Source organism: Anolis carolinensis, chromosome 3 (genome assembly GCF_035594765.1).
Source record: "Anolis carolinensis isolate JA03-04 chromosome 3, rAnoCar3.1.pri, whole genome shotgun sequence".
In the NCBI taxonomy this organism is placed as follows: domain Eukaryota; kingdom Metazoa; phylum Chordata; class Lepidosauria; order Squamata; family Dactyloidae; genus Anolis; species Anolis carolinensis.
The window spans coordinates 283,362,857-283,386,871 of NC_085843.1; the positions used below are offsets into that span (position 1 = coordinate 283,362,857).

General features: G+C 41.6%; 2 protein-coding genes across 2 annotated transcripts in view; both read right to left on the bottom strand.

The window, feature by feature from the left end:
* tnk2 (tyrosine kinase non receptor 2) overlaps window positions 1-652 on the bottom strand; it is a 192,872-nt gene extending 192,220 nt beyond the window's left edge. The window contains exon 1 of the mRNA XM_062976905.1: window positions 496-652. Coding sequence (XP_062832975.1) covers window positions 496-504 — 9 coding nt within the window. The 5' untranslated portion in view covers window positions 505-652. The remainder of the gene's footprint in view (window positions 1-495) is intronic.
* Window positions 653-10,546: 9,894 nt separating this feature from the next.
* The window catches only part of LOC134297956 (uncharacterized), a 28,354-nt gene continuing 14,885 nt past the window's right edge, over window positions 10,547-24,015 (bottom strand). The window contains exon 3 of the mRNA XM_062976994.1: window positions 10,547-12,061. The gene's annotated coding sequence lies outside the window, so the exon portion shown is untranslated. The remainder of the gene's footprint in view (window positions 12,062-24,015) is intronic.

A 24,015-nucleotide genomic window follows, 5' to 3' on the forward strand; every position in this document is an offset into this window, starting at 1 on the left:
CATGGCAACCCCAGCCAACGACTTGTGTGCCAAGGCGAGAAAGGAATAAACACAACCCAAGGAGAGCCCCAACATGCCCTGATCAAGAAGGAACAAAACACGCTCTTGTGCAAAGCCGAGCTGGCTTATGTTCCAGGCAACGCTCCCTGACGGAGACCCTCTTGTTTTGCAATCCCCGAGTCGAATGTTTGCATTTCTTCGGTTTCGGTCTCGTCGGAAGTTCACAAACAGCCCTTGGGGCCCGGCTGCAGGGTTGGGGAACGGGTTGGAAGGTATTCTCTTGGTTTCTTTCCAGTGGAACTGGTTTGAAACCTTCCCTGGAATGAGGCAGAGTTGGAGAGCGCCAACATCCATCCCAGCCGGGGATGGAAAGGGAGGGTTATATAGATGAAGATAGACCCCAAAGGCTATATAGTCTGACCCTCTTTCTGCCAGGCAAAGCCCTCCCGACAGATGACCGTCCAGCCTGTGCTGGGCTTCCACATCTGGACTTACCTCCTGCATCCCTTCTGGTGTCAACTCCTCTCCGAAGGCTCAGGTGGATGTTTGCCCATCACAACACTCGGCACACCAACATCTGGCCAGCAGTTGCTTTTTCCCTCCCTCCTTCTTTACTTATTTTCCTCCCTCTCTCTTTCTCTGCCCCCTCCCTCCGCCTCCCAATTGGCTCGTTGGTCACATGACAATGACTTCACCCATCCTGGCATGCGGGGAGGAAGGTGACCATTCAGCACGGCATTAGCAATGCAAGCAGGGCCTGTGGGTGGGCGGCAAAGAAAGAAAGAAAGAGCCTGGCTGGCTGGCTGGATGGCTGGCTGGATGGCGTCACCGCTCCAGCAACATCACTGCAAGGACAAGGAGACCGGCCAGTTGGGTCGGTTTCCCTGGAAAGGCACAGCACAGGCTCACCTTTGTGCAAAAAAAAAAAAGAAAAAGCAAAACTATCAGGCATGTCAGCAAAAAGCACAACACAAGTCCTTGCTTTTACCCGCCCACGCTCCGCCTTGAGGTTCTTGCAAATCTTGGAGAGCAGATAGGTTTTTCCGCACTGCCAGGTGAATTTGGCACTGTGTTAGAATCCTAGAGTTGGAAGACACTCCAAAGGTCATCCAGTCTAACCCACCTTGGATGCAAGAAGGCGCCACCATCAAAGCACTCCCGACAGATGGGCATCCAGACTCTGCTTAAAAACATCCAGAGAAGGAGAATTCATTCCACTCCAAAGCAGTCCTAGCTTTCACCTGCTCACACTCCACCTTAGGGTTACTGCAAATCTTGGAGAGCAGATATGTGTTTTCCGCTTTGCCAGGTGAATTTGGCACCATCCTAGAGTTGGAAGACACCCCAAAGGTCATCCAGTCTAACCCACCTTGGATGCAAGAAGGCGCCACCATCAAAGCACTCCTGACAGACAGACATCCAGACTCTGCTTAAAAGCCTCCAGACAAGGAGAATCCATTCCACTCCAAAGCAGCATATTACACACGTCCACCTTAGGATTCTTGCAAATCTTGGAGTGTAGATATGTGTTTTCTGCACTTCCAGGTGAATTTGGCACCATGTTTGAGTCCTAGAGTTGGAAGACACTCCAAAGGTCATCCAGTCCAACCCACCTTGGATTCAAGAAGGCGCCACCATCAAAGCGCTCCCGACAGACGGACATCCAGCCTCTCCTTAAAAGCCCCCAGAGAAGGAGAATTCACTCCACTCCAAAGCAGCATATTACACACATCCGTGCTTTCACCTGCCCACACTCCACTTTAGGGTTCTTGCAAATCTTGGACGGCAGATATGTTTTTGCACTGTGTTAGAATTTGGCACCATGTTTGAATCCTCCAGTTGGTAGACACTCCAAAGGTCATCCAGTCTAACCCACCTTGGATGCAAGAAGGCGCCACCATCAAAGCACTCCACTCCAAAACAGCATATCACACACATCCTTGCTTTCACCTGCTCACACTCCAACTTAGGGTTCCTGCAAATCTTGGAATGCAGATCAATTTTTCCGCACTTCCAGGTGAATTTGGCACCATGTTAGAATCCTCCAGTTGGAAGACACCCCAAAGGTCATCCAGTCTAACCCACTTTGCATGCAAGAAGGTGCCACCATCAAAGCGCTCCCCACGGATGGACATCCAGACTCTGCTTAAAAGCCTCCAGAGAAGGAGAATTCATTCCACTCCAAAGCAGTCCTAGCTTTCACCTGCCCACACTCCACCTTAGGGCTCTTGCAAATCTTGGAGAGCAGATAGGTTTTTCCGCACTGCCAGGTGAATTTGGCACCATCCTAGAGTTGGAAGACACCATAAAGGTCATCCAGTCCAACCCACTTTGTATGCAAAAAGGTGCCACCATCAAAGCACTCCCGACAGACAGCCATTCAGACTCTGCTTAAAAGCCTCCAGAGAAGAAGAATCCATTCCACTCCAAAACAGCATATTTGAGGTCTTACCCTCTGGAAGTTCTTCCTAATGGGTTGCTGTGAGTTTTCCGGGCTGTATGCTGACCATGTTCCAGCAGCTCAATGCAGCGGTTTGAGCACTGGACAATGACTCTGGAGGACAGAGTTCGAATCTGTTGTCGAAGGCTTTCATGGCCGGGATCACAGGGTTGTTGTATGTCTTTCGGGCTGTGTGGCCATGTTCCAGAAGTATTCTCTCCTGACGTTTCGCCCACATCTATGGCAGGCATCCTCAGAGGTTGTGAGTTCGAATCCCTGCTCAGCCATGCAAACTAATGACCAACCTTTGGGCAACTCACACTCTCTCAGCCTCAGGAAAATACATAAGTCGGCATCAACCCAAAGGCGCACAAGTTCTGAAATCAACACCCAAATCAATACAGCAAGAGCTTTGGAAATGGCCAAATTTAGTAAATTAAACTAGCTGTGCCCGGCCACGCGTTGCTGTGGCGAAGTCTGGTGGTCTGGGAAATAAAGTCTTGAGGAATTGGTGGTAGTTAAGGTCAAGGGTAAAGGTTTTCCCCGGACATTAAGTCCAGTCGTGTTTTACTCTGGAGGTTTGTGCTCATCTCCATTTCTAAGCCGAAGAGCCGGCGTTGTCCGTAGACTCCTCCAAGGTCATGTGGGATGACTACATGGAACGGCGTTACCTTCCCGCCGGAGCAGTACCTATTGATGCACTCACATTTGCATGTTTTCGAACTTCTGGGTTGGCAGAAGCTGGAGCTAACAGTGGGGGCTCTCTCCGCTCCCCCAATTCAAACCTGTGGCCTTTCGGTCCAGAAGTTCAGCAGCTCAGCGCTTTAACACGCTGCGCCATCAGGGGATATTATTTCCTAAAGGTTGTGAATATACAATATTTCTGATTGGGTTTTTTTGTTTGTTGGAGGCAAGTATGAATGCTGCAATTAGGAAAAATTATTAGGATGTAATGGCCTTGCAGCTTTAAAGCCTGGCTGTTTCCTCCCTGAGTGAATTTTTTGTTGGGAGGTGTTAGCTGGCCCTGATTGTTTCCTGTCTGGAATTCCCTTGTTTTCAGAGTGGTGTTGTTTGCGATATTTTATGTGCTCCTACTGTCTGTGGCCCTGAGAAAACAGAGGATTTTCCAGACTTTGATGATGGGAATATTTTGTTGGGAGGTGTTAGCTGGCCCTGATTGTTTCCTGTCTGGAATATCCTTGTTTTCAGAATGATGTTGTTTGCGATATTTTATGTGCTTCTACTGTCTGTGGCCCTGAGAAAACATAGGATTTGCCAGACTTTGATGATGGGAATTTTTTGTTGGGAAGTATTAGCTGGCCCTGATTGTTTCCTGTCTGGAATTCCCTTGTTTTCAGAGTGGTGTTGTTTGCGATATTTTATGTGCTTCTACTGTCTGTGGCCCTGAGAAAACATAGGATTTGCCAGACTTTGATGATGGGAACACTTGGTTGGGAGGTGTTAGCTGGCCCTGATTGTTTCCTGTCTGGAATTCCCCTGTTTATTTCCTGTCCTGGTTTTAGAGATTATATTGTTCTGCATTATTCTATCCCAGTAATTATTTCATATTAAAGTACAATCTCACTTATCCAACATTCGCTTATACAATGTTCTGGATTATCCAACGCAGCCTGCCTTTTCATAATCAATGTTTTTGTAGTCAGTGTTTTAAATTCATTGTGATATTTTAGTGGTAAATTTGTAAATACAGTACAGTAGAGTCTCACTTATCCAACATAAACGGGCCGGCAGAACGTTGGATAAGCGAATATGTTGGATAATGAGGAATTAAGGATAACCCTATTAAACATCAAATTAAGTTATGATTTTACAAATTAAGCACCAAAACATCATGTTAGACAACAAATTTGACAGAAAAAGTAGTTCAGTACACAGTAATGTTATATAGTAATTACTGTATTTATGAATTTAGCACCAAAATATCACGATATATTGAAAGCATTGACTACAAAAATGCGTTGGATAATCCAGAACGTTGGATAATCGAGTGTTGGATAAGTGAGACTCTACTGTAAATACTACATAGCATTACTGTGCATGGAACTACTTTTTCTGTCAAATTTGTTGTATAATATGATGTTTTGGTGCTTAATTTGTATAACGATGACCTAATTTGATGTTTAATTGGCTTTTCCTGAATCCTTTCTTATTATCCAACATATTCACTTAACCTGCCGGCCTGTTTACGTTGGATAAGTGAGACTCTACTGTATATTTCTAATCTTATATTATCTCCTCAGAACTAGATTATCTGAGGCCCCTTCTTCACAGCTGTATAAAATGCACACTGAAGTGGATTATATGGCAGTGTGGAGTCAAGATAATCCAGTGCAAAGCAGATAATATAAGATTATAAATGGGTTATATAGCTGTGTTGAAGGGCCTTGAGTCTACACTGCCATATAATCCAGTGCAAATCTGATAATCTGTGGAAGAGACCTAAGTGAGGCCTAAATCTGCCTGTCCCCTAACTGAAACCTGGCTGTCCCTTGGTTGCTAGGAGACCAAGTGGGCAGAGATTAGCCCTCTAAACTGGCAGCAATTGGATAAAAAAATTATTGCTCTCCCTCTAATTAGGACTTTATTTTTCTTTTCTTTTTGTTGTATCAACCTTGAGGCGTGGATGATGGGTTGTGTTGTCAAATTTTGAGGTTGGAGGGCCTGTACTTTTGTTGTTTTGTGAATTGCCGTGATGCCATCACTCTTTTATATATATAGATTGGGCTCCAGTATTGGAAGAATTGAAAGTTTGGCTTTACATACATATATATATATATATACACATACATACACACACACACACACACACACACACACACAAACCAGGAAAATGGGAACCCAAGAACTGTGGATGGGAAATAGTATTGCACCGATTTCTGTACTACCCAGTAGTAGTAGTAATAATAATACATATATGTACATATGCATATAAAAACCAGGAAAATGAGAACCCAAGAACTGTGGATGGAAAATATGATTGCACCGATTTCTGTACTACTCAGTACTTGTAGTAGTAGTAGTAGTAGCAGTAATAATAATAATAATAATAATAATAATAATAATAATAATACATATACATAAAAAACCAGGAAAATGAGAACCCATTATTGTAGGTGGAAAATATGATTGCACCAACTTCTATATTACTTAGTACTTGTAGTAGTAGTAGTAATAATAATAACACATATACATAAAAAACCAGGAAAATGAGAACCCAAGAGTTGTGGATGGAAAATATTATTGCACCGACTTCTGTACTACTCAGTACTTGTAGTAGTAGAAGTATAGTAGTAATAATAATAATATACATAAAAAACAAGGAAAATGAGAACCCAAGAGTTGTGGGTGGAAAATATTATTGCACCGACTTCTGTAGTACTCAGTACTTGTAGTAGTAGAAGTAGAAGTAGTAGTAGTAATAATAATAATAATAATAATATACATAAAAAACCAGGAAAATGAGAACCCAAGAGTTGTGGGTGGAAAATATGATTGCACCGATTTCTGTACTACCTAATAATAATAATAATAATAATAATAATAATAATTTATTTATATCCCACGAATTTATATCCCACGAATTGATCCCCAAAGCGGCTTCCAACATCTTAAATACATTACAAAACAACAGCAATTAAAACACATATATAAACACCACCATTTTCTCTTCCTGCAATTTGGGGCCTTTTGAAAGCTTAGGGTTATGGATAATGGATAGACACCCTCGTGGATTGAGAAGATTTTGAGATATTTTCAAGTGATTTTGCTCTACTGTGTAGATGTACCCTGAGCATCTCAAGAAACTACAAATCCCAGGTTTGTGTAGCATGGAGCCACAGCAGCTACAATGAGATCAAACTGTTCTCATGTCCCTCTATTCCCTTTTCACAAAGTTCAGTTTGTTTTGTTTACTTTATGTTTTCTTATCTTTTCTGGCTCGCAAAGCAGCCGATAACAAGGTTAAAACTAGACACAACTAAAAACTGCGGGGGTTGAAAAACAATTAGATTAGCCTTCAGGTTCAAGAGAGAGAGAGAATAGCTTTATTTGTCATTGTGCTATTGAACAACGAAATTAAATATATAATGTTTAGATTATATGCATAGATTCTGGATACTACTGAATCTATAGTCTGCTCTATTTATTTCTATATCAGAGGTGAAAGCTAGAACTTCCTTTCCCTATATATATGTATGTGTGTGTATATTATATAAATATATATAGTTTTGTTATTGTACAACAAAATTATATATAAAATGTTTGCATAGGTTCCAGATACTGAATCTATAGTCTGCTCTATATATTTCTATACCAGAGGTACAGAACAAATTTCCTTTCCCTACACATATACGTGCGTGTGTGTGTATAAATATATAGAATAGAATAGCTTCATTTGTCATCGTACTATTGCACAACAAAATTCTATATATCATGTTTGCACAGAATCTGGAAACTGAATCTATAGTCTAAAGCAGGGGTCCTCAAACTTTTTAAGCTGAGGGCCGGTCCACAATCCTTCAGACTGTTGAGGGGCCGGATTATCATTTGAAAAAAAAAAAATACAAACAAATTCTGATGCACACTGTACATGTCTTATTTGTAGTGCAAAAACAACAACAACAATGAAAGAACAATACAATATTTAATAAAAAATAATTTTAACCAACATACATTTATCAGGATTTCAATGGGAAGTGTACTCCTGCTTCTGGCCAATGAGATAGTCAAGTTAATTAGGGTTGTTGTTGTTGTTGTTGTTGTTGTTGTGTACCTTCAAGTCATTTCAAACTTTGGGCGAGCCTAAGTCTAAAATGTATTTATTTATTATTTATTTATTTACTGCATTTATTTACTACATTTGTATCACACCCTCCTCACCCCAAAGGGGACTCAGAGTGGCTTACAAATTACATGTACATACAATATATTATATTATTAGCATAGCACAATATTAGCATTATATATTACTTTATTGAACTATACCACTATACTGTAGTATTATTAGTAATACTATATGTAATATAGAATATATTATTATTATTATATGGTATTATTATTAGTGTTATATTGTATTACATTATAATATTATTATCAATATATATGTATATACAATATATTATATTATAAAACTGAGGGCGGGGGCCAGGTAAATGACCTCGAAGGGCCACATCTGGCCCCCGGGCCTTAGTTTGGGGACCCCTGGTCTAAAGTATTTATTTCTCTATCAGTGGTGCAGAACTGAACATCCTTTCCCTATATATGTGTGTGTACATATATATATAGGATAGAATAGAATAGAACAGCTTTATTTGTAATTGTGCTATTATACTACAAAATGATAGATAGATAGATAAATAGATAGATAGATAGATATAGTCTAGATATATAGATACTGTATAATGTTTGCATAGGTTCCAGATACTGAATCTATAGTCTGCTCTATTTATTTCTATAGCAGAGGTGCAGAATGGAACATCATTTCCCTATACATATGTGTGTGTTGTGTCTATATATATATATACACACACACACACACACACACAAAAATAGAACAGCTTTATTTGTCATTGTGCTATTGCAAAACAAAATTATATATAATGTTTGCATAGGTTCTGGGTACTGACTCTATAGTCTGCTCTATTTATTTCTATAGCAGAGGTGCAGAATGGAACATCCTTTCCCTATACATATGTGTGTGTTGTGTTTATATATATATATATATATATATATATATATATATATACACACACACATATACACACACACACACACACACACACACAAATAGAACAGCTTTATTTGTCATTGTGCTATTGCAAAACAAAATTATATATAATGTTTGCATAGGTTCTGGGTACTGACTATAGTCTGCTCTATTTATTTCTATAGCAGAGGTGCAGAATTGAAATTCATTTCTCCCTCTCTATGTGTGTGTGTGTAAAATAGCTTTATTTGTCATTGTGCTATTTCACAACAAAATTATATATATATGTGTGTGTGTGTGTGTGTATATATATATAATATGTTTGCATAGATTCTGAATGCATAGCCTACTTTATTTATTTATATATCAGAGGTGCAGAATAGAACTTCATTTCCCTGTACATATGTGTGTGTATGTGTGTGTAAATATATAGAATAGAGCTTTATTTGTCAGTGTGCTATTGCAAAACAAAATATATATATACTGTATATACTCAAGTATAAGCCTAGTTTTTCAGCCCTTTTTTAAAGACTGAAAAAGCCCCCCTCGGCTTATACTCGGGGGAGGGTCCTGGTTGACTTATATTTGGGTCAGCTTATACTCGAGAATATATGGAACATTTATTATTTTTCTCTATTATTGTTGCTACTATTACATTTATTTTACTCTATTTTTATTATTATTAATAATACATTTATTATTTCACTCTGATCTTATTATTATTATTATTATTATTATTATTATTATTATTATTATTATTATTATTATTGCATTTATTATTTTACTCTATTTATTATTACTTGTATTATTGTCCTGTATACCACTATTGATGCAATCACACTGTGGAATGAATGCAGTTTGGCACCACTTTAGAAGCCATGGCTCAAGGCTATGGGATCAGAAGAGTTGTAGTTTTACCAACAATATATTAAAAACAGCTAAGCATGCTAAAATCACACATACACACCCTGGAATGCTAATGTTACTCTGACATAATATCCAGCATTTGTATAACATTTTTTTCTGAATACATTATCCTACCTTAAAAGGTCTTCTGCAGGGATCTCGGGAGAGATTAATTGGAAGGATTATGAAAATTGAAAATCCAATGCTTCAAAAAAGAGAAACATAAAAGCAAAGAGTGCCGTTCAATGGCGCCACCTAGTGCTCGCTGGTGGAACGGCGGGCTGAGTGAGAATCAATGCAAGATTCTCCAAAGGGTGCATCTAAACTGGACAATTAATGCAGTTTTGACACCACTTGAACTGCCATGGCTCAATACTATGGAATCCTGGGAGTTGCAGCTTGGTGTGGCACCACGAATTAGGAAAAAAAGACCTTAGTAAACGACAACTCCCATGATTTAATACCACATTAATTATTCTATAGAGATGCATCATAATATAATTCCTATCTACAGCTAGGCATCATCCAGTGCTTGAGAAAAGTTACTTTATTATTACTCACACCTTCCTAGGATTATCTACAATCTTGTGGTCAGCTTTCTCTGGACACTGACCACAGGACTGCACAGGAGGAGCTAGAGATTCCTACACAGGTGGATGCGTCTACACTGTAGAGTTAACACAGTTTAACTCCACTTTAACTTCCACACTTAGTGCTATGAAATCAGGAGAGTGGTCATTTTACATAGCCATCTCTGCCAGTGAGTGTTTGTGTCTCATTGAATTACAGCACTCAGCATCTCATAGCCTTGAGCCAGGGCAGTTAAAGTGGTGTCAAACCGCTTCAGTTCTGCCATGTAGACACACACTTAAGCCAATCTCTTGGTTCTTCAGCACGACCCTGTACTTGAGGGTTCCTGGAGAGGACATCTGAATCCAAATCCACATATGATGAGATCCAGAAAGGCCTAAACAACAACAACAACAACAACAACAACAAGTTACACCTGAGGATCTAGAGAAGGTATGGTCAAACTTTGGCCCTCCGGGTGTTTTGGACTCCAACTCCCATCATTCCTGACAGCCTCAGGCCCTTTCCTTTCCCCCCTCAGCCGCTTAAGCGGCTGAGGGGGGAAAGGAAGGGGCCTGAGGCTGTCAGGAATGGTGGGAGTTGGATTCCAAAACACCCGGAGGGCCAAAGTTTGACCATGCCTGATCTGGAGATATTCCAACCTCACAAATGCAAAGAGCAAGGCAGTATATACATCATGATGATGATGATGATGATGATGATGATGATGATGATGATGATGATGGAGTTGCATCTGAGGATCTAGACATTTCTGGAGACAACATTTTAATCAGACCCGCCTATAATCTAATCCACAAAAGCCAGACCTTCAAACGCAGAAGGACGATTGCATTCTCCCCGTATTTCGCGTTTGCCTACCTGAGGCTGGACTACTTGCATCATTCTTCTGGGTTTCTAATCTCAGTCTTGAGGAAGTTATGGGGTCTGCTCCACCGGTCCTTCTTGAACCCCTTTCCTGCTTTTCAACAGGCACAGAAGCTCATCTCTCAATGGAAAGTCATAGCAGTGTTCAGCCGCTGCTCAATGTTCAGCCGCTGCCTTGTCTTCCGGCCTCCAGCTCTCCAGCATCATTCTTCTGGGTTTCTAATCTCTGCCTTCAGGAAGTTATGGGGTCTGCTCCGCCGGTCCTTCTTGAACCCCTTTCCTGCTTTCAAGGGGCACAGAAGCTTGTCTCGCAATGGGAAGCCATAGCAATGTTCAGCCGCCGCTCAGTGTTCAGCCGCTGCCTTGTCTTACGGGAACACCAGCTCCAGCCATAGGACCCTCAAGAAGTTATGGGGTCTGCTCCACTGGTCCTTCTCACACCCCTTTCCTGCTTTCAAGAGGCACAGAAGCTCGTCTCTCAATGGGAAGTCATAGCAGTGTTCAGCTGCCGCTCAGTGTTCAGCCGCTGACTTGTCTTTCGGCCTCTAGATTTCCAGCATCATTCTTCTAGGTTTCTAATCTCCGTCCTCAGGAAGTTATGGGGTTTGCTCCAGTGGTCCTTCTTGAACCCCTTTCCTGCTTTCAAGGGGCACAGAAGATTGTCTCGCAATGGGAAGTCATAGCAGTGTTCAGCCGCTGCTCAGAGTTCAGCCGCTGCTCAGAGTTCAGCCGCTGCTCAGAGTTCAGCCGCTGCTCAGAGTGCAGCCGCTGCTCAGTGTTCAGCCGCTGCTCAGTGTTCAGCCGCTGCTCAGTGTTCAGCCGCTGCTCAGTGTTCAGCCGCTGCTCAGTGTTCAGCCGCTGCTCAGTGTTCAGCCGCTGCTCAGTGTTCAGCCGCTGCTCAGTGTTCAGCCGCTGCTCAGTGTTCAGCCGCTGCCTTGTCTTCCGGCCTCCAGCTCTCCAGCATCATTCTTCTGGGTTTCTAATCTCCGCCGTCAGGAAGTTATGGGGTCTGCTCCACCGCCAGTCCTTGTTGAACCCCTTTCCTGCTTTCAAAGGGCACAGAAGCTCGTCTCGCAATGGGAAGTCATAGCAGTGTTCAGCCGCTGCTCAGTGTTCAGCCGCTGCTCGGTGTTCAGCCGCTGCTCGGTGTTCAGCCGCTGCTCTGTGTTCAGCCGCTGCTCGGTGTTCAGCCGCTGCTCGGTGTTCAGCCGCTGCTCGGTGTTCAGCCGCTGCTCAGTGTTCAGCCGCTGGCTTGTCTTCCAGCCTCCAGCTCTACAGCATCATTCTTCTGGGTTTCTAATCTCCGCTTTCAGGAAGTTATGGGGTCTGCTCCACCGCCAGTCCTTGTTGAACCTCTTTCCTGCTTTCAAAGGGCACAGAAGCTCGTCTCGCAATGGGAAGTCATAGCAGTGTTCAGCCGCCACTCAGTGTTCAGCCGCTGCCTTGTCTTACAGGAACACCAGCTCCGGCCACAGAACCCAAGGCTTCGAGGGTCTACATCACAGCAAAATCAAAAGCAAGGAGCTGCAGAAAACCTGCAGGAAGGAAAACAGGCAAGTGAGGACTTTCATGGCCTAGGAAGCTTTGACCAACTTAAGTATCAAGAACTTCCTTAATCAGCTTTCTCCACCTGCGTCTCAATTGGGATTAACATGCTCAACTTTTCCTTAAAGGGCTGAGAATGCACCTACATTGCAAAATGAATACAGTTGGATACCACTTTAGCTGCCATGGAATTCTGGGAGTTTTAATTTTGCAAGGGTTGGGGTTAGACAAAACAGTTCTCAATAAAGATTGTCCCAAAAACCCTGTGGTGGCTTGGGATCACATTGATCCTGGAAAGAAATGATGATTTGAGTGCCATAAGCAGGGTTCTGTCCTGGGCCCGGTTCTGTTCAACAACTTTATTCATGACTCAGATGAAGGTTTAGAAGGTTAAAGCAAACCTTAAAAACTGTGGCATAGACACTAAGAACTGGGGACCCTTGGCCCTTGAATACTCTAACTGGAGGTCAGCTGTGACCAGCAGTGCTGTTGAATTTGAAGAGGCATGAATGGAGGGAGAAAAGGAGAAACGGGCAGAGAGGACGGCGCGTCAAGCTAATCCTGATCTGGACCGCCTTTCCTGTGGAATCCGATGCCGTGTCTTCTCAGCAGCAAACAGGCCTCAAAAATAGCAAGGCCTCTCTCTGAGTACACAGCTCTTTTTCTCCAGCAGTACTCAGTCAACACTTGTTCAAACTGGTTCTACAGCAGCAGAACAGAAACAGTACCAAAATCAATTCCCAGGTGTTTACGGGCTCGGCCAATCGGCTTCATGCACTTCATTTTCCAGTTAACACACATATAGCACAGTGTCTTTGCAAAGCATGACATGGATGGTCTTTAGGGTCTCATAGAAACCCTAGGATTCTATGGTTCTTCCAGAGGCACCAGCTGCCCCAAGAAGATGCCATTGGTGGCACTTGGGAATCTCCTTCTATGGAGGTTTTTAAGCAGAAGCTAGATGGCCATCTGTTGGGAGGGCTTAGATTGTGTCTTCCTGCCTGGGGTTAGACTGGATGGCCTTTGGAGTTTGTTCCAACTTTGGGATTCTATTACACTATGTAACATAATTTTTGTTCCTGGGTTATAAATGTCTTGTTGCAAGGCATCCTGCAGCACATTTTGCTCTAGTTTTTCAATGAGTCTCGACCAATTCAACCTAGTTTGTGGCAGCCACAAAAACAACACAATTTCTAGAGCAGACTTTCAAAGTAAGCACTACACAGTTAAACAACCAGTTTTGACCATCTATAGCAGGGTCCTCAAACTTTTTAAGTGGAGGGCCGATTCACAGTCCCTCGGGCTGTTGGAGGGCTGGATTATGAAACAGTCAAAAATTAGTATTGTTGTTGTGTGCCTTCAAGTCGTTTCAAACTTAGGACAACACTAAGTCTAAAGTTTAGGACAGAGGCCAGGTAAGTGACCGTGGAGAGCCACATCCAGCCCATGGGCCTTAGTTTGGGGACCCCTGATCTAGATGACCTCAAGACCATAGGTAAGCAAAGAGACCTCCAAAGACTATCTAGATGGTCTCATAAGACCATAGGTAAGGAAAGGGACCCTCAAAGGCCATCTAGATGATCTCATCAGGCCATCAGAAGACCATAGATAAAGAAAGAGACCTCAAAGACCACCTAGATGGTTTCATAAGGCCATGAGAAGACAATAGATAAGGAAAGGGACTTCAAAGACCACCTAGATGGTTTCATAAGACCATAGGTAAGCAAGGAGACTTCCAAAGACCATCTAGATAGTTTCATATGACCATAGGTAAGGAAAGGGATCCTCAAAGGCCATCTAGATGATCTCATCAGGCCATCAGAAGACCATAGATAAGGAAAGAGACCTCAAAGACCATTTAGATCATTTTAAAAAGCCATCAGAAGGCCATAGATAAGGAAAGGGACCTTCAAAGACCATCTAGATGGTTTCATAAGACCATAGGTAAGGAAAGAGGCCCCCAAACCCCACCAAGACAATCCCATAAAACCATAGGTAAGTAAAGGGACTCCCAAAGACCATCTAGATGGTCTCATAAGGCCGTAGCTAAGCAAAGAGACATTCAAAGACCATCTAGACGGTCTCATAGGACCATAGGTAAGGAAAGTGACCTCCAAAAGCCATCTAGATGGTCTCATAAGGCTGTAGCTAAGCAAAGAGACCTTCAAAGACCAAGTAGACTTAGGTCAACCCTAAGTCTAAAGTTTAGGACAGGGGCCAGGTACATGACCTTGGAGGGCCGCATCTGGCCCACGGGCCTTAGTTTGGGGACCCCTAATTTATAGTCTTCATCTGGTAATAGGGTCTGCAAGTATTGGGTAATATTAATACAATTGTACAAAGTGTTTTCTGGCCTAGTAAAATTAGCTAATATTAATACAGTAGAGTCTCACTTATCCAACATAAACTGGCCGGCCGAATGTTGGATAAGTAAATATGTTGGATAATAAGGAGAGATTGAGAAGAAGCCTATTAAACATCAAATTGAGCACCAAAACATCATGTTATACAACAAATTTGACAGAAAAAGTAGTTCAATACACAGTAATGCTATGTAGTAATTAGTGTATTTATGAATTTAGCACCAAAATATGACAATTTATTGAAAACATTGACTACAAAAATGCATTGGATAATCCAGAACGTTGGATAAGTGAGTGTTGGATAAGTGAGACTCTACTGTACATAAGAAAATAAACAAGAAAGCTTACTGCATTGTGAATGCAACTACCATTCATCATACTGTGAATGCAAGAGTTTGATTGTGATTTGTAATCACTTAGCTGACATTTATATTCATTTACTGCACATAATACAGTGCTTAATGATACCTAATATATTGTTATTAGTAATATACATTGAAATTAAAGAAGGAGTTGGTGCCAGAGAGTAAGAAAATACGGGCATCAGAGCGGACCAGCTCCGAAGTCCTGCTCTCCGTCTTCAACCCATGCCATGCCCAGCTGCAGCCAAAGCCAAATTCCTCGCCTGGGACTGAATCAAGAGGGTGATTGTCTTGGGTGGGCTGCGACGTGTGCCCTTGGGCAGAGCAGAAACGTGGGCGGAAAACTGGAAACACACCGGAGGGACCCGTGGGAGAGGAGCTTTCCCACAGCCCTGTATCGCTCCATCGCCCTTCTCCGCCTCCGAGAAGAAACCTTTCAGGACAACGTGTTCCGGCGCAAAAAACACGCAAGGACTGTGCCGCTCGGACGTCACTTGCCAATTAGAAGGCCAATGTATGAAATGCATACAAATAGGAATTAGAGCTCCCTGTGAACCGTTCTGGTTTATCCAACGACTGCCATGCCCAAAACGAAAACTATCTGAAGATAAAATTTACAGTAATGTTTGTTCCTTTATGCTTTTGCTTTGGACAATTTCACCGTGCAGTTTTGTGTTCAATGCTACGGGAAAATGGAAGTTGTCGTCTTAATAATAATAATAATAATAATAATAATAATAATAATAATAATAATAATTATAACTACAAACTAGAGCTGACAACTGGCACAACAAAACATTGCATGGAAAGTTCCTTGACAAAATTGAAGGAAAAGCTGACAAGGAGAAGACCTGGCTCTGGCTCACAAATGGGACCCTGAAGAAGGAGACAGAAGGCCTGATCCTTGCAGCCCAGGAGCAAGACATCAGGACAAAGGCAATTAATAATAATAATAATAATAATAATAATAATAATAATAATAATAATAATAGAAGACCTGGCTCTGGCTCATGAATGGGACCCTGAAGAAGGAGACAGAAGGCCTGATCCTTGCAGCCCAGGAGCAAGCCATCAGGATAAAGGCCATTAATAATAATAATAATAATAATAATAGAAGACCTGGCTCTGGCTCACGAATGGGACCCTGAAGAAGGAGACAGAAGGCCTGATCCTTGCAGCCCAGGAGCAAGCCATCAGGATAAAGGCCATTAATAATAATAATAATAATAATAATAATAATAATAATAATAATAATAGAAGACCTGGCTCTGGCTCACGAATGGGACCCTGAAGAAGGAGACAGAAGGCCTGATCCTTGCAGCCCAGGAGCAAGACATCAGGACAAAGGCAATTAATAATAATAATAATAATAATAATAATAATAATAGAAGACCTGGCTCTGGCTCACGAATGGGACCCTGAAGAAGGAGACAGAAGGCCTGATCCTTGCAGCCCAGGAGCAAGCCATCAGGATAAAGGCCATTAATAATAATAATAATAATAATAATAATAATAATAATAATAATAATAATAGAAGACCTGGCTCTGGCTCACAAATGGGACCTGAAGAAGGAGACAGAAGGCCTGATCCTTGCAGCCCAGGAGCAAGACATCAGGAAAAATGCAATTAAGGCCAAGATCGAAAAATCAGCTGGTGACCCAAAATGCAGACTGTGCAAGGAAGCTGACGAAACCATTGATCATATCCTCAGCTGCTGTAAGAAAATCTCACAGACAGACTACAAACAGAGGCACAACTGTGTGGCCCAAATAATCCATTGGAACTTATGCCTCAAGTACCACCTCCTAGCAGGAAAGAACTGGTGGGATCACAAACCTGCAAAAGTATTGGAAAATGAGCACGCAAAGATACTGTGGGACTTCCGAATCCAGACTGACAAAGTTCTGGAACACAACACACCAGACATCACAGTTGTGGAAAAGAAAAAGGTTTGGATCATTGATGTCGCCATCCCAGGTGACAGTCGCATTGACGAAAAACAACAGGAAAAACTCAGCCGCTCTCAGGACCTCAAGACTGAACTTCAAAGACTCTGGCAGAAACCAGTGCAGGTGGTCCCGGTGGTGATGGGCACACGGTGCCGTGCCAAAAGATCTCAGCCGGCATTTGGAAACAATAGACATTGACAAAATCACGATCTGCCAACTGCAAAAGGCCACCCTGCTGGGATCTGCACGCATCATCCGAAAATACATCACACAGTCCTAGACACTTGGGAAGTGTTGTGCAATTTTCTTACAGCAGCTGAGGATATGATCAATGGTTTCGTTGGTTTCCTTGCACAGTCTGCATTTTGGGTCACCAGCTGATTTTTCAATCTTGGCCTGAATTGCCTTTGTCCTGATGGCTTGCTCCTGGGCTGCAAGGATCAGGCCTTCTGTCTCCTTCTTCAGGGTCCCATTCGTGAGCCAGAGCCAGGTTGTCTCCTTATCAGTTTTTCCTTCAATTTTGTCAAGGAACTTTCCATGCAATGTTTTGTTGTGCCAGCTGTCAGCTCTAGTTTGTAGTGCAGTCTTCTTGTACTGAATTCATGTCTGCTGTGCTTTGAGAAATTTCTGATGATGATGATGATTATTATTATTATTATATTTTTATCCTGCTTTATATCTCCCGAAGGAGACTCAAAGTAGCTTAACATAACAGCATTCAAATACAGTAGAGTCTCACTTATCCAAGACTAGCTTATCCAAGTTTCTGGATTATCCAAGCCATTTTTGCAGTCAATGTTTTCAATATATCGTGATATTTTGGTGCTAAATTCGTAAATACAGTAATTACAACATAACATTACTGCGTATTGAACTACTTATTCTGTCAAATTTGTCATATAACATGATGTTTTGGTGCTTAATTTGTAAAATCATAACCTGATTTGTTGTTTAATAGGCTTTTCCTTAATCTCTCCTTATTATCCAAGATATTCACTTATCCAAGCTTCTGCTGGCCCGTTTAGCTTAGATAAGTGAGACTCTACTGTACCAATAAAAATACACAAATATGCAAACATTAAAAGAGAATTAATTACAAACAATATTAAAACAGTCACAGTTAAAATCCATTAAAACCATGGCAGCATAGTTCAAAGGACTTAATCTGCATTCTGGAACTGGATTATATCACAGTGCGGATCCATCCTAAGGGTGCCTTTGCACTGTCGAATACAGTTTTGACACAACACATTGCTCCAGAATCCTGGGAGTTATAGTTTTGCAAGGACCTTTGCCATCTTTACCAAGAAGGGTAGAGTTCGTCTCAGCAAACTACAACTCCCAGGCTTCCATTGCATTGAGCCTCAGCAATGAAACTGCATTGCAGACTTTGCTCCTTCAGCTTTTTTGGACTTCAGATCCCAGAAGTTCTGGCCTGAAGTCCTAAATGGATGGAGGACCAAAATTTGGGATGTACAGTTCCACAAGGCAGATGCATCCTAAATGTTCAACTGAGGCTTTAAGTGATTGAAATGCTTCTAATTGGGAAATTTCAATGCTCCCATTTGGCCTCCTGGTTGCAACAAACAGCTGTGTGTGCTTTGGTGTGTGTGTCTAGGGCCAAGGAGGTCAACCCAATGCTAATGATCTTCACCGCTAAATAAGCCGTTTCCTCCCTTGCCAATTACTCCTTTTCAAAGGCATCCAGGCCAGGCAAGGATACTACGTTTCCCGGCCAGATTGCGGCCTGGAAGAGGTGCTTTTGGGAAGGTCAGCCAAGGCTGGCCTGGCTGGTTTTTCCAAAGGCTGGATCCATTCTGTGAATAATGCAGACTGAAGTGCATGAACATCATGCAGTTTGAACGGCATTATATGGATCGAGTTCGAAACTGCATTATATGGTCAGTGCAGACCAGGTATGGGCAAACTTGGGCCCTCCAGGTGTTTTGGACTCCAACTCCCACAATTCCTAACAGCCGGTTCTCCAGCAGCAGGACAGCAACAGGTGCAAACCGATTCCCAGGTCCTTGCAAACTCAGCCCATTGGCTTCATGCATTTGATTTTCAAGTTAACACACATATAGTATCTTTGCAAACCAGTTGTCTCTCTCTCTCTCTCACACACACACACACACACACACACAGAAACCTTTTCAAACGCGTTCTCCAGCAGCAGGACAGCAATAGTTGCAAACCGATTCTCAGATCCTTGCAAACTCAGCCAATCAGCTACGTGCATTTGATTTTCAAGTTAACAAACATATAGTATCTTTGCAAACCACTAGACTCTCTCTCACACACACACACACACACACACACGCACACACACACGCACAGAGAGAAACCTGTTCAAACCGGTTCTCCAGCAGTAGGACAGCAACAGTTGCAAACCGATTCCTAGGTCCTTGCAAACTCAGCCCATCAGCTTCATGAATTTAATTTTCAAGTTAACACACATATAGTATCTTTGCAAACCACTAGACTCTCTCTCTCTCTCTCTCTCTCTCTCTCACACACACACACACACACACAGAAACCTGTTCAGACCGGTTCTCCAGCAGCAGGACAGCAACAGGTGCAAACCGATTCCCAGGTCCTTGCAAACTCAGCCCATCGGCTTCATGCATTTGATTTTCAAGTTAACACACATATAGTATCTTTGCAAACCACTAGACTCTCTCTCTCTCTCTCACACACACACACACACAGAAACCTGTTCAGACCGGTTCTCCAGCAGCAGGACAGCAACAGTTGCAAACCGATTCCCAGATCCTTGCAAACTCAGCCAATCAGCTACATGCATTTGATTTTCAAGTAAACACACATATAGTATCTTTGCAAACAGTAGACTCTCTCTCTCTCTCTCTCTCTCTCTCTCTCACACACACACACACACACACACACACACACAGAAACCTGTTCAAACTGGTTCTCCAGCAGCAAAACAGCAACAGTTGCAAACCGATTCCCAGATTCTTGCAAACTCAGCCAATCAGCTACATGCATTTGATTTTCAAGTTCACAAATATAGTATCTTTGCAAACCAGTAGACTCTCCCCCCCCCCCTCTCTCACACACACACTCAGAAAGATACTATATGTGTGTTAACTTGAAAATCAAATGCATGGAGCTGAGTTTGCAAGGACCTGGGAATAGGTTTCCAACTGTTGCTGTCCTGCTGCTGGAAACCGGTTTGACCAGGTTTCTGTGTGTGTGTGTGTGTGTGTGTGTGTGAAAGAGAGAGAGAGAGAATCTTCTACTGATTTGCAAAGATAGTATATGTGTGTTAACTTGAAAATCAAATGCATGGAGCCGATGGGCTGAGTTTGCAAGGACCTGGGAATAGGTTTGCAACTGTTGCTGTCCTGCTGCTGGAAACCGGTTTGACCAGGTTTCTGTGTGTGTGTGTGTGTGTGTGTGTGTGAGAGAGAGAGAGAGAGAGAGAGAGAGAGAGAGAGAGAGAGAGAGAGAGAGGGGGGGGGGGAGTCTTCTACTGATTTGCAAAGATAGTATATGTGTGTTAACTTGAAAATCAAATGCATGTAGCTGATTGGCTGAGTTTGCAAGGACCTGGGAATCGGTTTGCAATTGTCGCTGTCCTGCTGCTGGAGAACCGGTTTGAACAGGTTTGTGTGTGTGAGAGAGAGAGAGGGGGGGGAGGGAAATTCTACTGGTTTGCAAAGATACTATATGTGTATAAACTGGAAAATCAAATGCATGAAGCCGATTGGCTGAGTTTGCAAGGACATGGGAATTGGTTAGCAACTGTTGCTGTCCTTGCTGGTCTTCACTGAAGCAGATTCATGGACTGCTTATGACTGCTGATTTCTGTAAGCAATCAGAAGGACTATTGTAAATACCATTGTTCTGTTGATCTCTTGGACTTAGTAAAAGTTCCTGTGTTTTTTGTTCTACAAAGCTCAGTGGTGCATCATTCTGCAAGGTGGCTCTGGGTTCGTGGGCACACGTAAGAGATTCTACCTATCATCCACAATTCCCAACAGACTTTTCAGGTCCTGTGTCTCCTGATCAACAAGGCCATGAAATAACCACCATTGTGCAAAGGTTCTTCACAGGTAAGTGGTGTCAAACCCTATTAACTCTGCAATGAAGATGCACCCTTGGTATGTCCAATGTGGGGAAGTGACATATTATTTTTACAATTGTCCTTCACGGTTATTTCTCTAGTGCATCACGAGACAACATAACTCACTGGAAAAGGCAATAATAAAGGTGAAGGAAGCAGGAAAAGAACAACAATCCATTAAAGGAACCCTTTGTGCCTGAAGCTTGCAATATCTGAGCAAGATTGTGGATGGGTGCATAAATGCATCTGCACTATAGAATTAATGCAGTTTGACACCACTTTAATTGCCATGGTTCAATGCTATGAAACTATGGGCTTTGTAGGTCAAAGCAGACTGGACGGCACGTTAACAGTAACAACAAAAACACGTGGCAATGCAATCTAGGAGCTAAATACAGGGATTTAATCTCTTCCACGGTTCTGTCTTAAGGCGAACAGATCAAGCACAAGAGCCTGGAAAGTCTGATGCTCACTCAAAGCCATTTATAAGAGTCTGACAGCTTAGGAAAGACTTAGAATGGCTCCCCGGTTCCATCCCCATTGCAAGAGAATAGCAATAGAAAACTCCCTTTTTGCAATCATGATCTGGCTAAACAACACCACAGGGTGCATCTGTATTGTAGAAGTAATGCAGTTTTACACTACTTCAACAGCCAGGATTCAGTGCTATGGTAGTTCTAGTTTGGTGAGGCATCAGAGAAGGCAAAGACCTTGCAAAACTACAAATCCCAGGATTCTGCAACATTGGGCCCATTTTAAAAGCCGTGGCTCAATGTTATGGAGTTGTAGTTGGGTGCACTGTTAGTAGTTTGGTGCATTGTTCTTAGGTCAGGTATTTGATTGTGAACAGATAATTAGTTCAACTACAAATCCCAGGAGGCCATAGCATTGAGCCATGCCAGTCTAGGTGGTACCAAATCTGCATTTATTTTACAGTGTTGATGCAACCATATATAACTTTTTCTCCAAGAAGGAAAATGCCTGAAATGGCAGAGAAACAGAAAGGTGGAAAAGAAGCCAAATGAAATCCTATTGTCTTTGGTCTGCAGCAACTGCGGTTTGGCTCACTTACTTGAGCCCTTCGCTCACCAGCAGAAGGCTGGAAAAGGCAGTTGCATGCACCCACATGGGCTTGGAAGTAAAGCAAAGGTCTCCCAGTATTCACACTTGAAAAGCAATGTGCATTTATTCCATTTTTACTTTTCTTGAAAGGAGTTTTCCTGGTAAGGAAAGAAAAGGCAAAAGAAACAACAGGAAAACCGTGAAATGAATGGGGTTTGTTGAGCCAGAAAAAAATCAGAAAAATCCAAATTTTGGAAGTTTTTCAGATCTGGAAAACATCACCTGTTCTGGAAAATTTGACGTTTTCCCAAACCCGGTGGGTAAAAAAAAATATCCAAATTTTGGAAGTTTTTCAGATTTGGAGGACACTGCAATACACAATCTAGATTTTGTGCTTTGAAGTGAATTATATGGCAGTGTAGACTCATATAAACCAGTTCAAAGCAGATAATGTGGATTATCTGCTTTGGTAAACTGGATTATATGGCAGTGCAGAAGGGGCAAGATCAATTTAATTTGCTCTAGTTTGATTTGCAATAGTATAAATATAATAATAATAAGGAGGAGGAGGAATAGGGAGGCAGAGCTTTACAATGTCCCACTTTATAATAATAATAATAATAATAATAATAATAATAATAATAAGAAGAAGAAGAAGAAGAAGAAGAAGAAGAAGAAGAAGAAGAAGAAGAAGAAGAAGAAGAAGGAGGAGGTGGTGGTGGTATCTGAACCATTTTTAATGTCCCAGTCTGGTTTGCAATAGTATAAATATAATGATGATGATGATGATGATGATGATAACAATAATAATGAGGAGGAGGCGGAGGAGGAATAGAGACAGAGCTTTTCATTGTCCCAGTTTGATTTGCAATAGTATAAATATAATAATAATAATAATAATAATAATAATAATAATAATAATAATAATAATAATAATAATAGCAAAAATAGGTACCTGGTGCTTTTTTAATGTCCCAGTCTGATTTGCAATAGTATAATAATAATAATAATAATAATAATAATAATAATAATAATAATAACAATAACAACAACAACGGAGCCCCCAGTGGCTTAATTGATAAATCTTGTGCCGGCAGGACTGCTGACTGAAAGGCCTACGGTTTGAATCCGGGCAATGGGGTGAGCTCCCATCTGTCAGCTCTAGCTCCTTATGCAGGGATATGAGAGAAACCTCTCACAGGGTGGTAAAACATATGGGCTTCCCTTGAACAACATCTTTGCAGACGGCCATTTCTCTTACACCAGAAGCGACTTGCAGTTTCTCAAGTTGCTCCTGACATGGGGGGAAAAAAAAACCCAATAATAAAAACAACAAGAAGAAGGAGGAGAATGAGAAGAGGAATAGGGACTTAGATCTTTTCAATGTCCCAGTTTGATTTGCAATAGTATAATATGAGATAACAATGATAATAATAACGAGGAAGAGGAGGAAAATGGACAGAGCTTTTCCAAGTCCCGTATGATTTGCAATAGTAATATAATAAGAATTATAATACGAAAATAGTTAGGTATCCAGAGCTTTTTCAATGTCCCAGTCTCATTTGCAATAATATAAATATAATAGGAAGGAGGAGGAATAGGGATACAGTCAGTTTCCCAGTTTGATTTGCAATCATATACATATAATAATGATAATCGTCGTCATCATCATCATCATCATCATCATCAAGGGGAGGAGCTAGAATAGGAACAGAGCTTTTCAGTGTCCCAGTTTGGTTTGCAAAAGTAATAATAATAATAATAATAATAATACAAAAATAGTTAGGTACCCAGAGCATTTTTAATCTCCCAATCTCATTTGCAACAGTATAAATATAATAAGAAGGAGGAGGAGGAGGAATAGGGATACAGTCAGTGTCCCAGTTTGATTTACAACCATATATAATAATAATAATAATAATAATAATAATAATAATAATGATAATCATTATCATAATCATCATCATCAGGGGGTGGAGGGAGAATAGGAATAGAGCTTTTCAATGTCCCAGTTTGATTTGCAATAGTATAAATAATAATAATAATAATAATAATAATAATAATAAATAGTTATCTACCCAGAGTGTTTTTAATGTCCCATTCTGGTTTGCAATAGTATA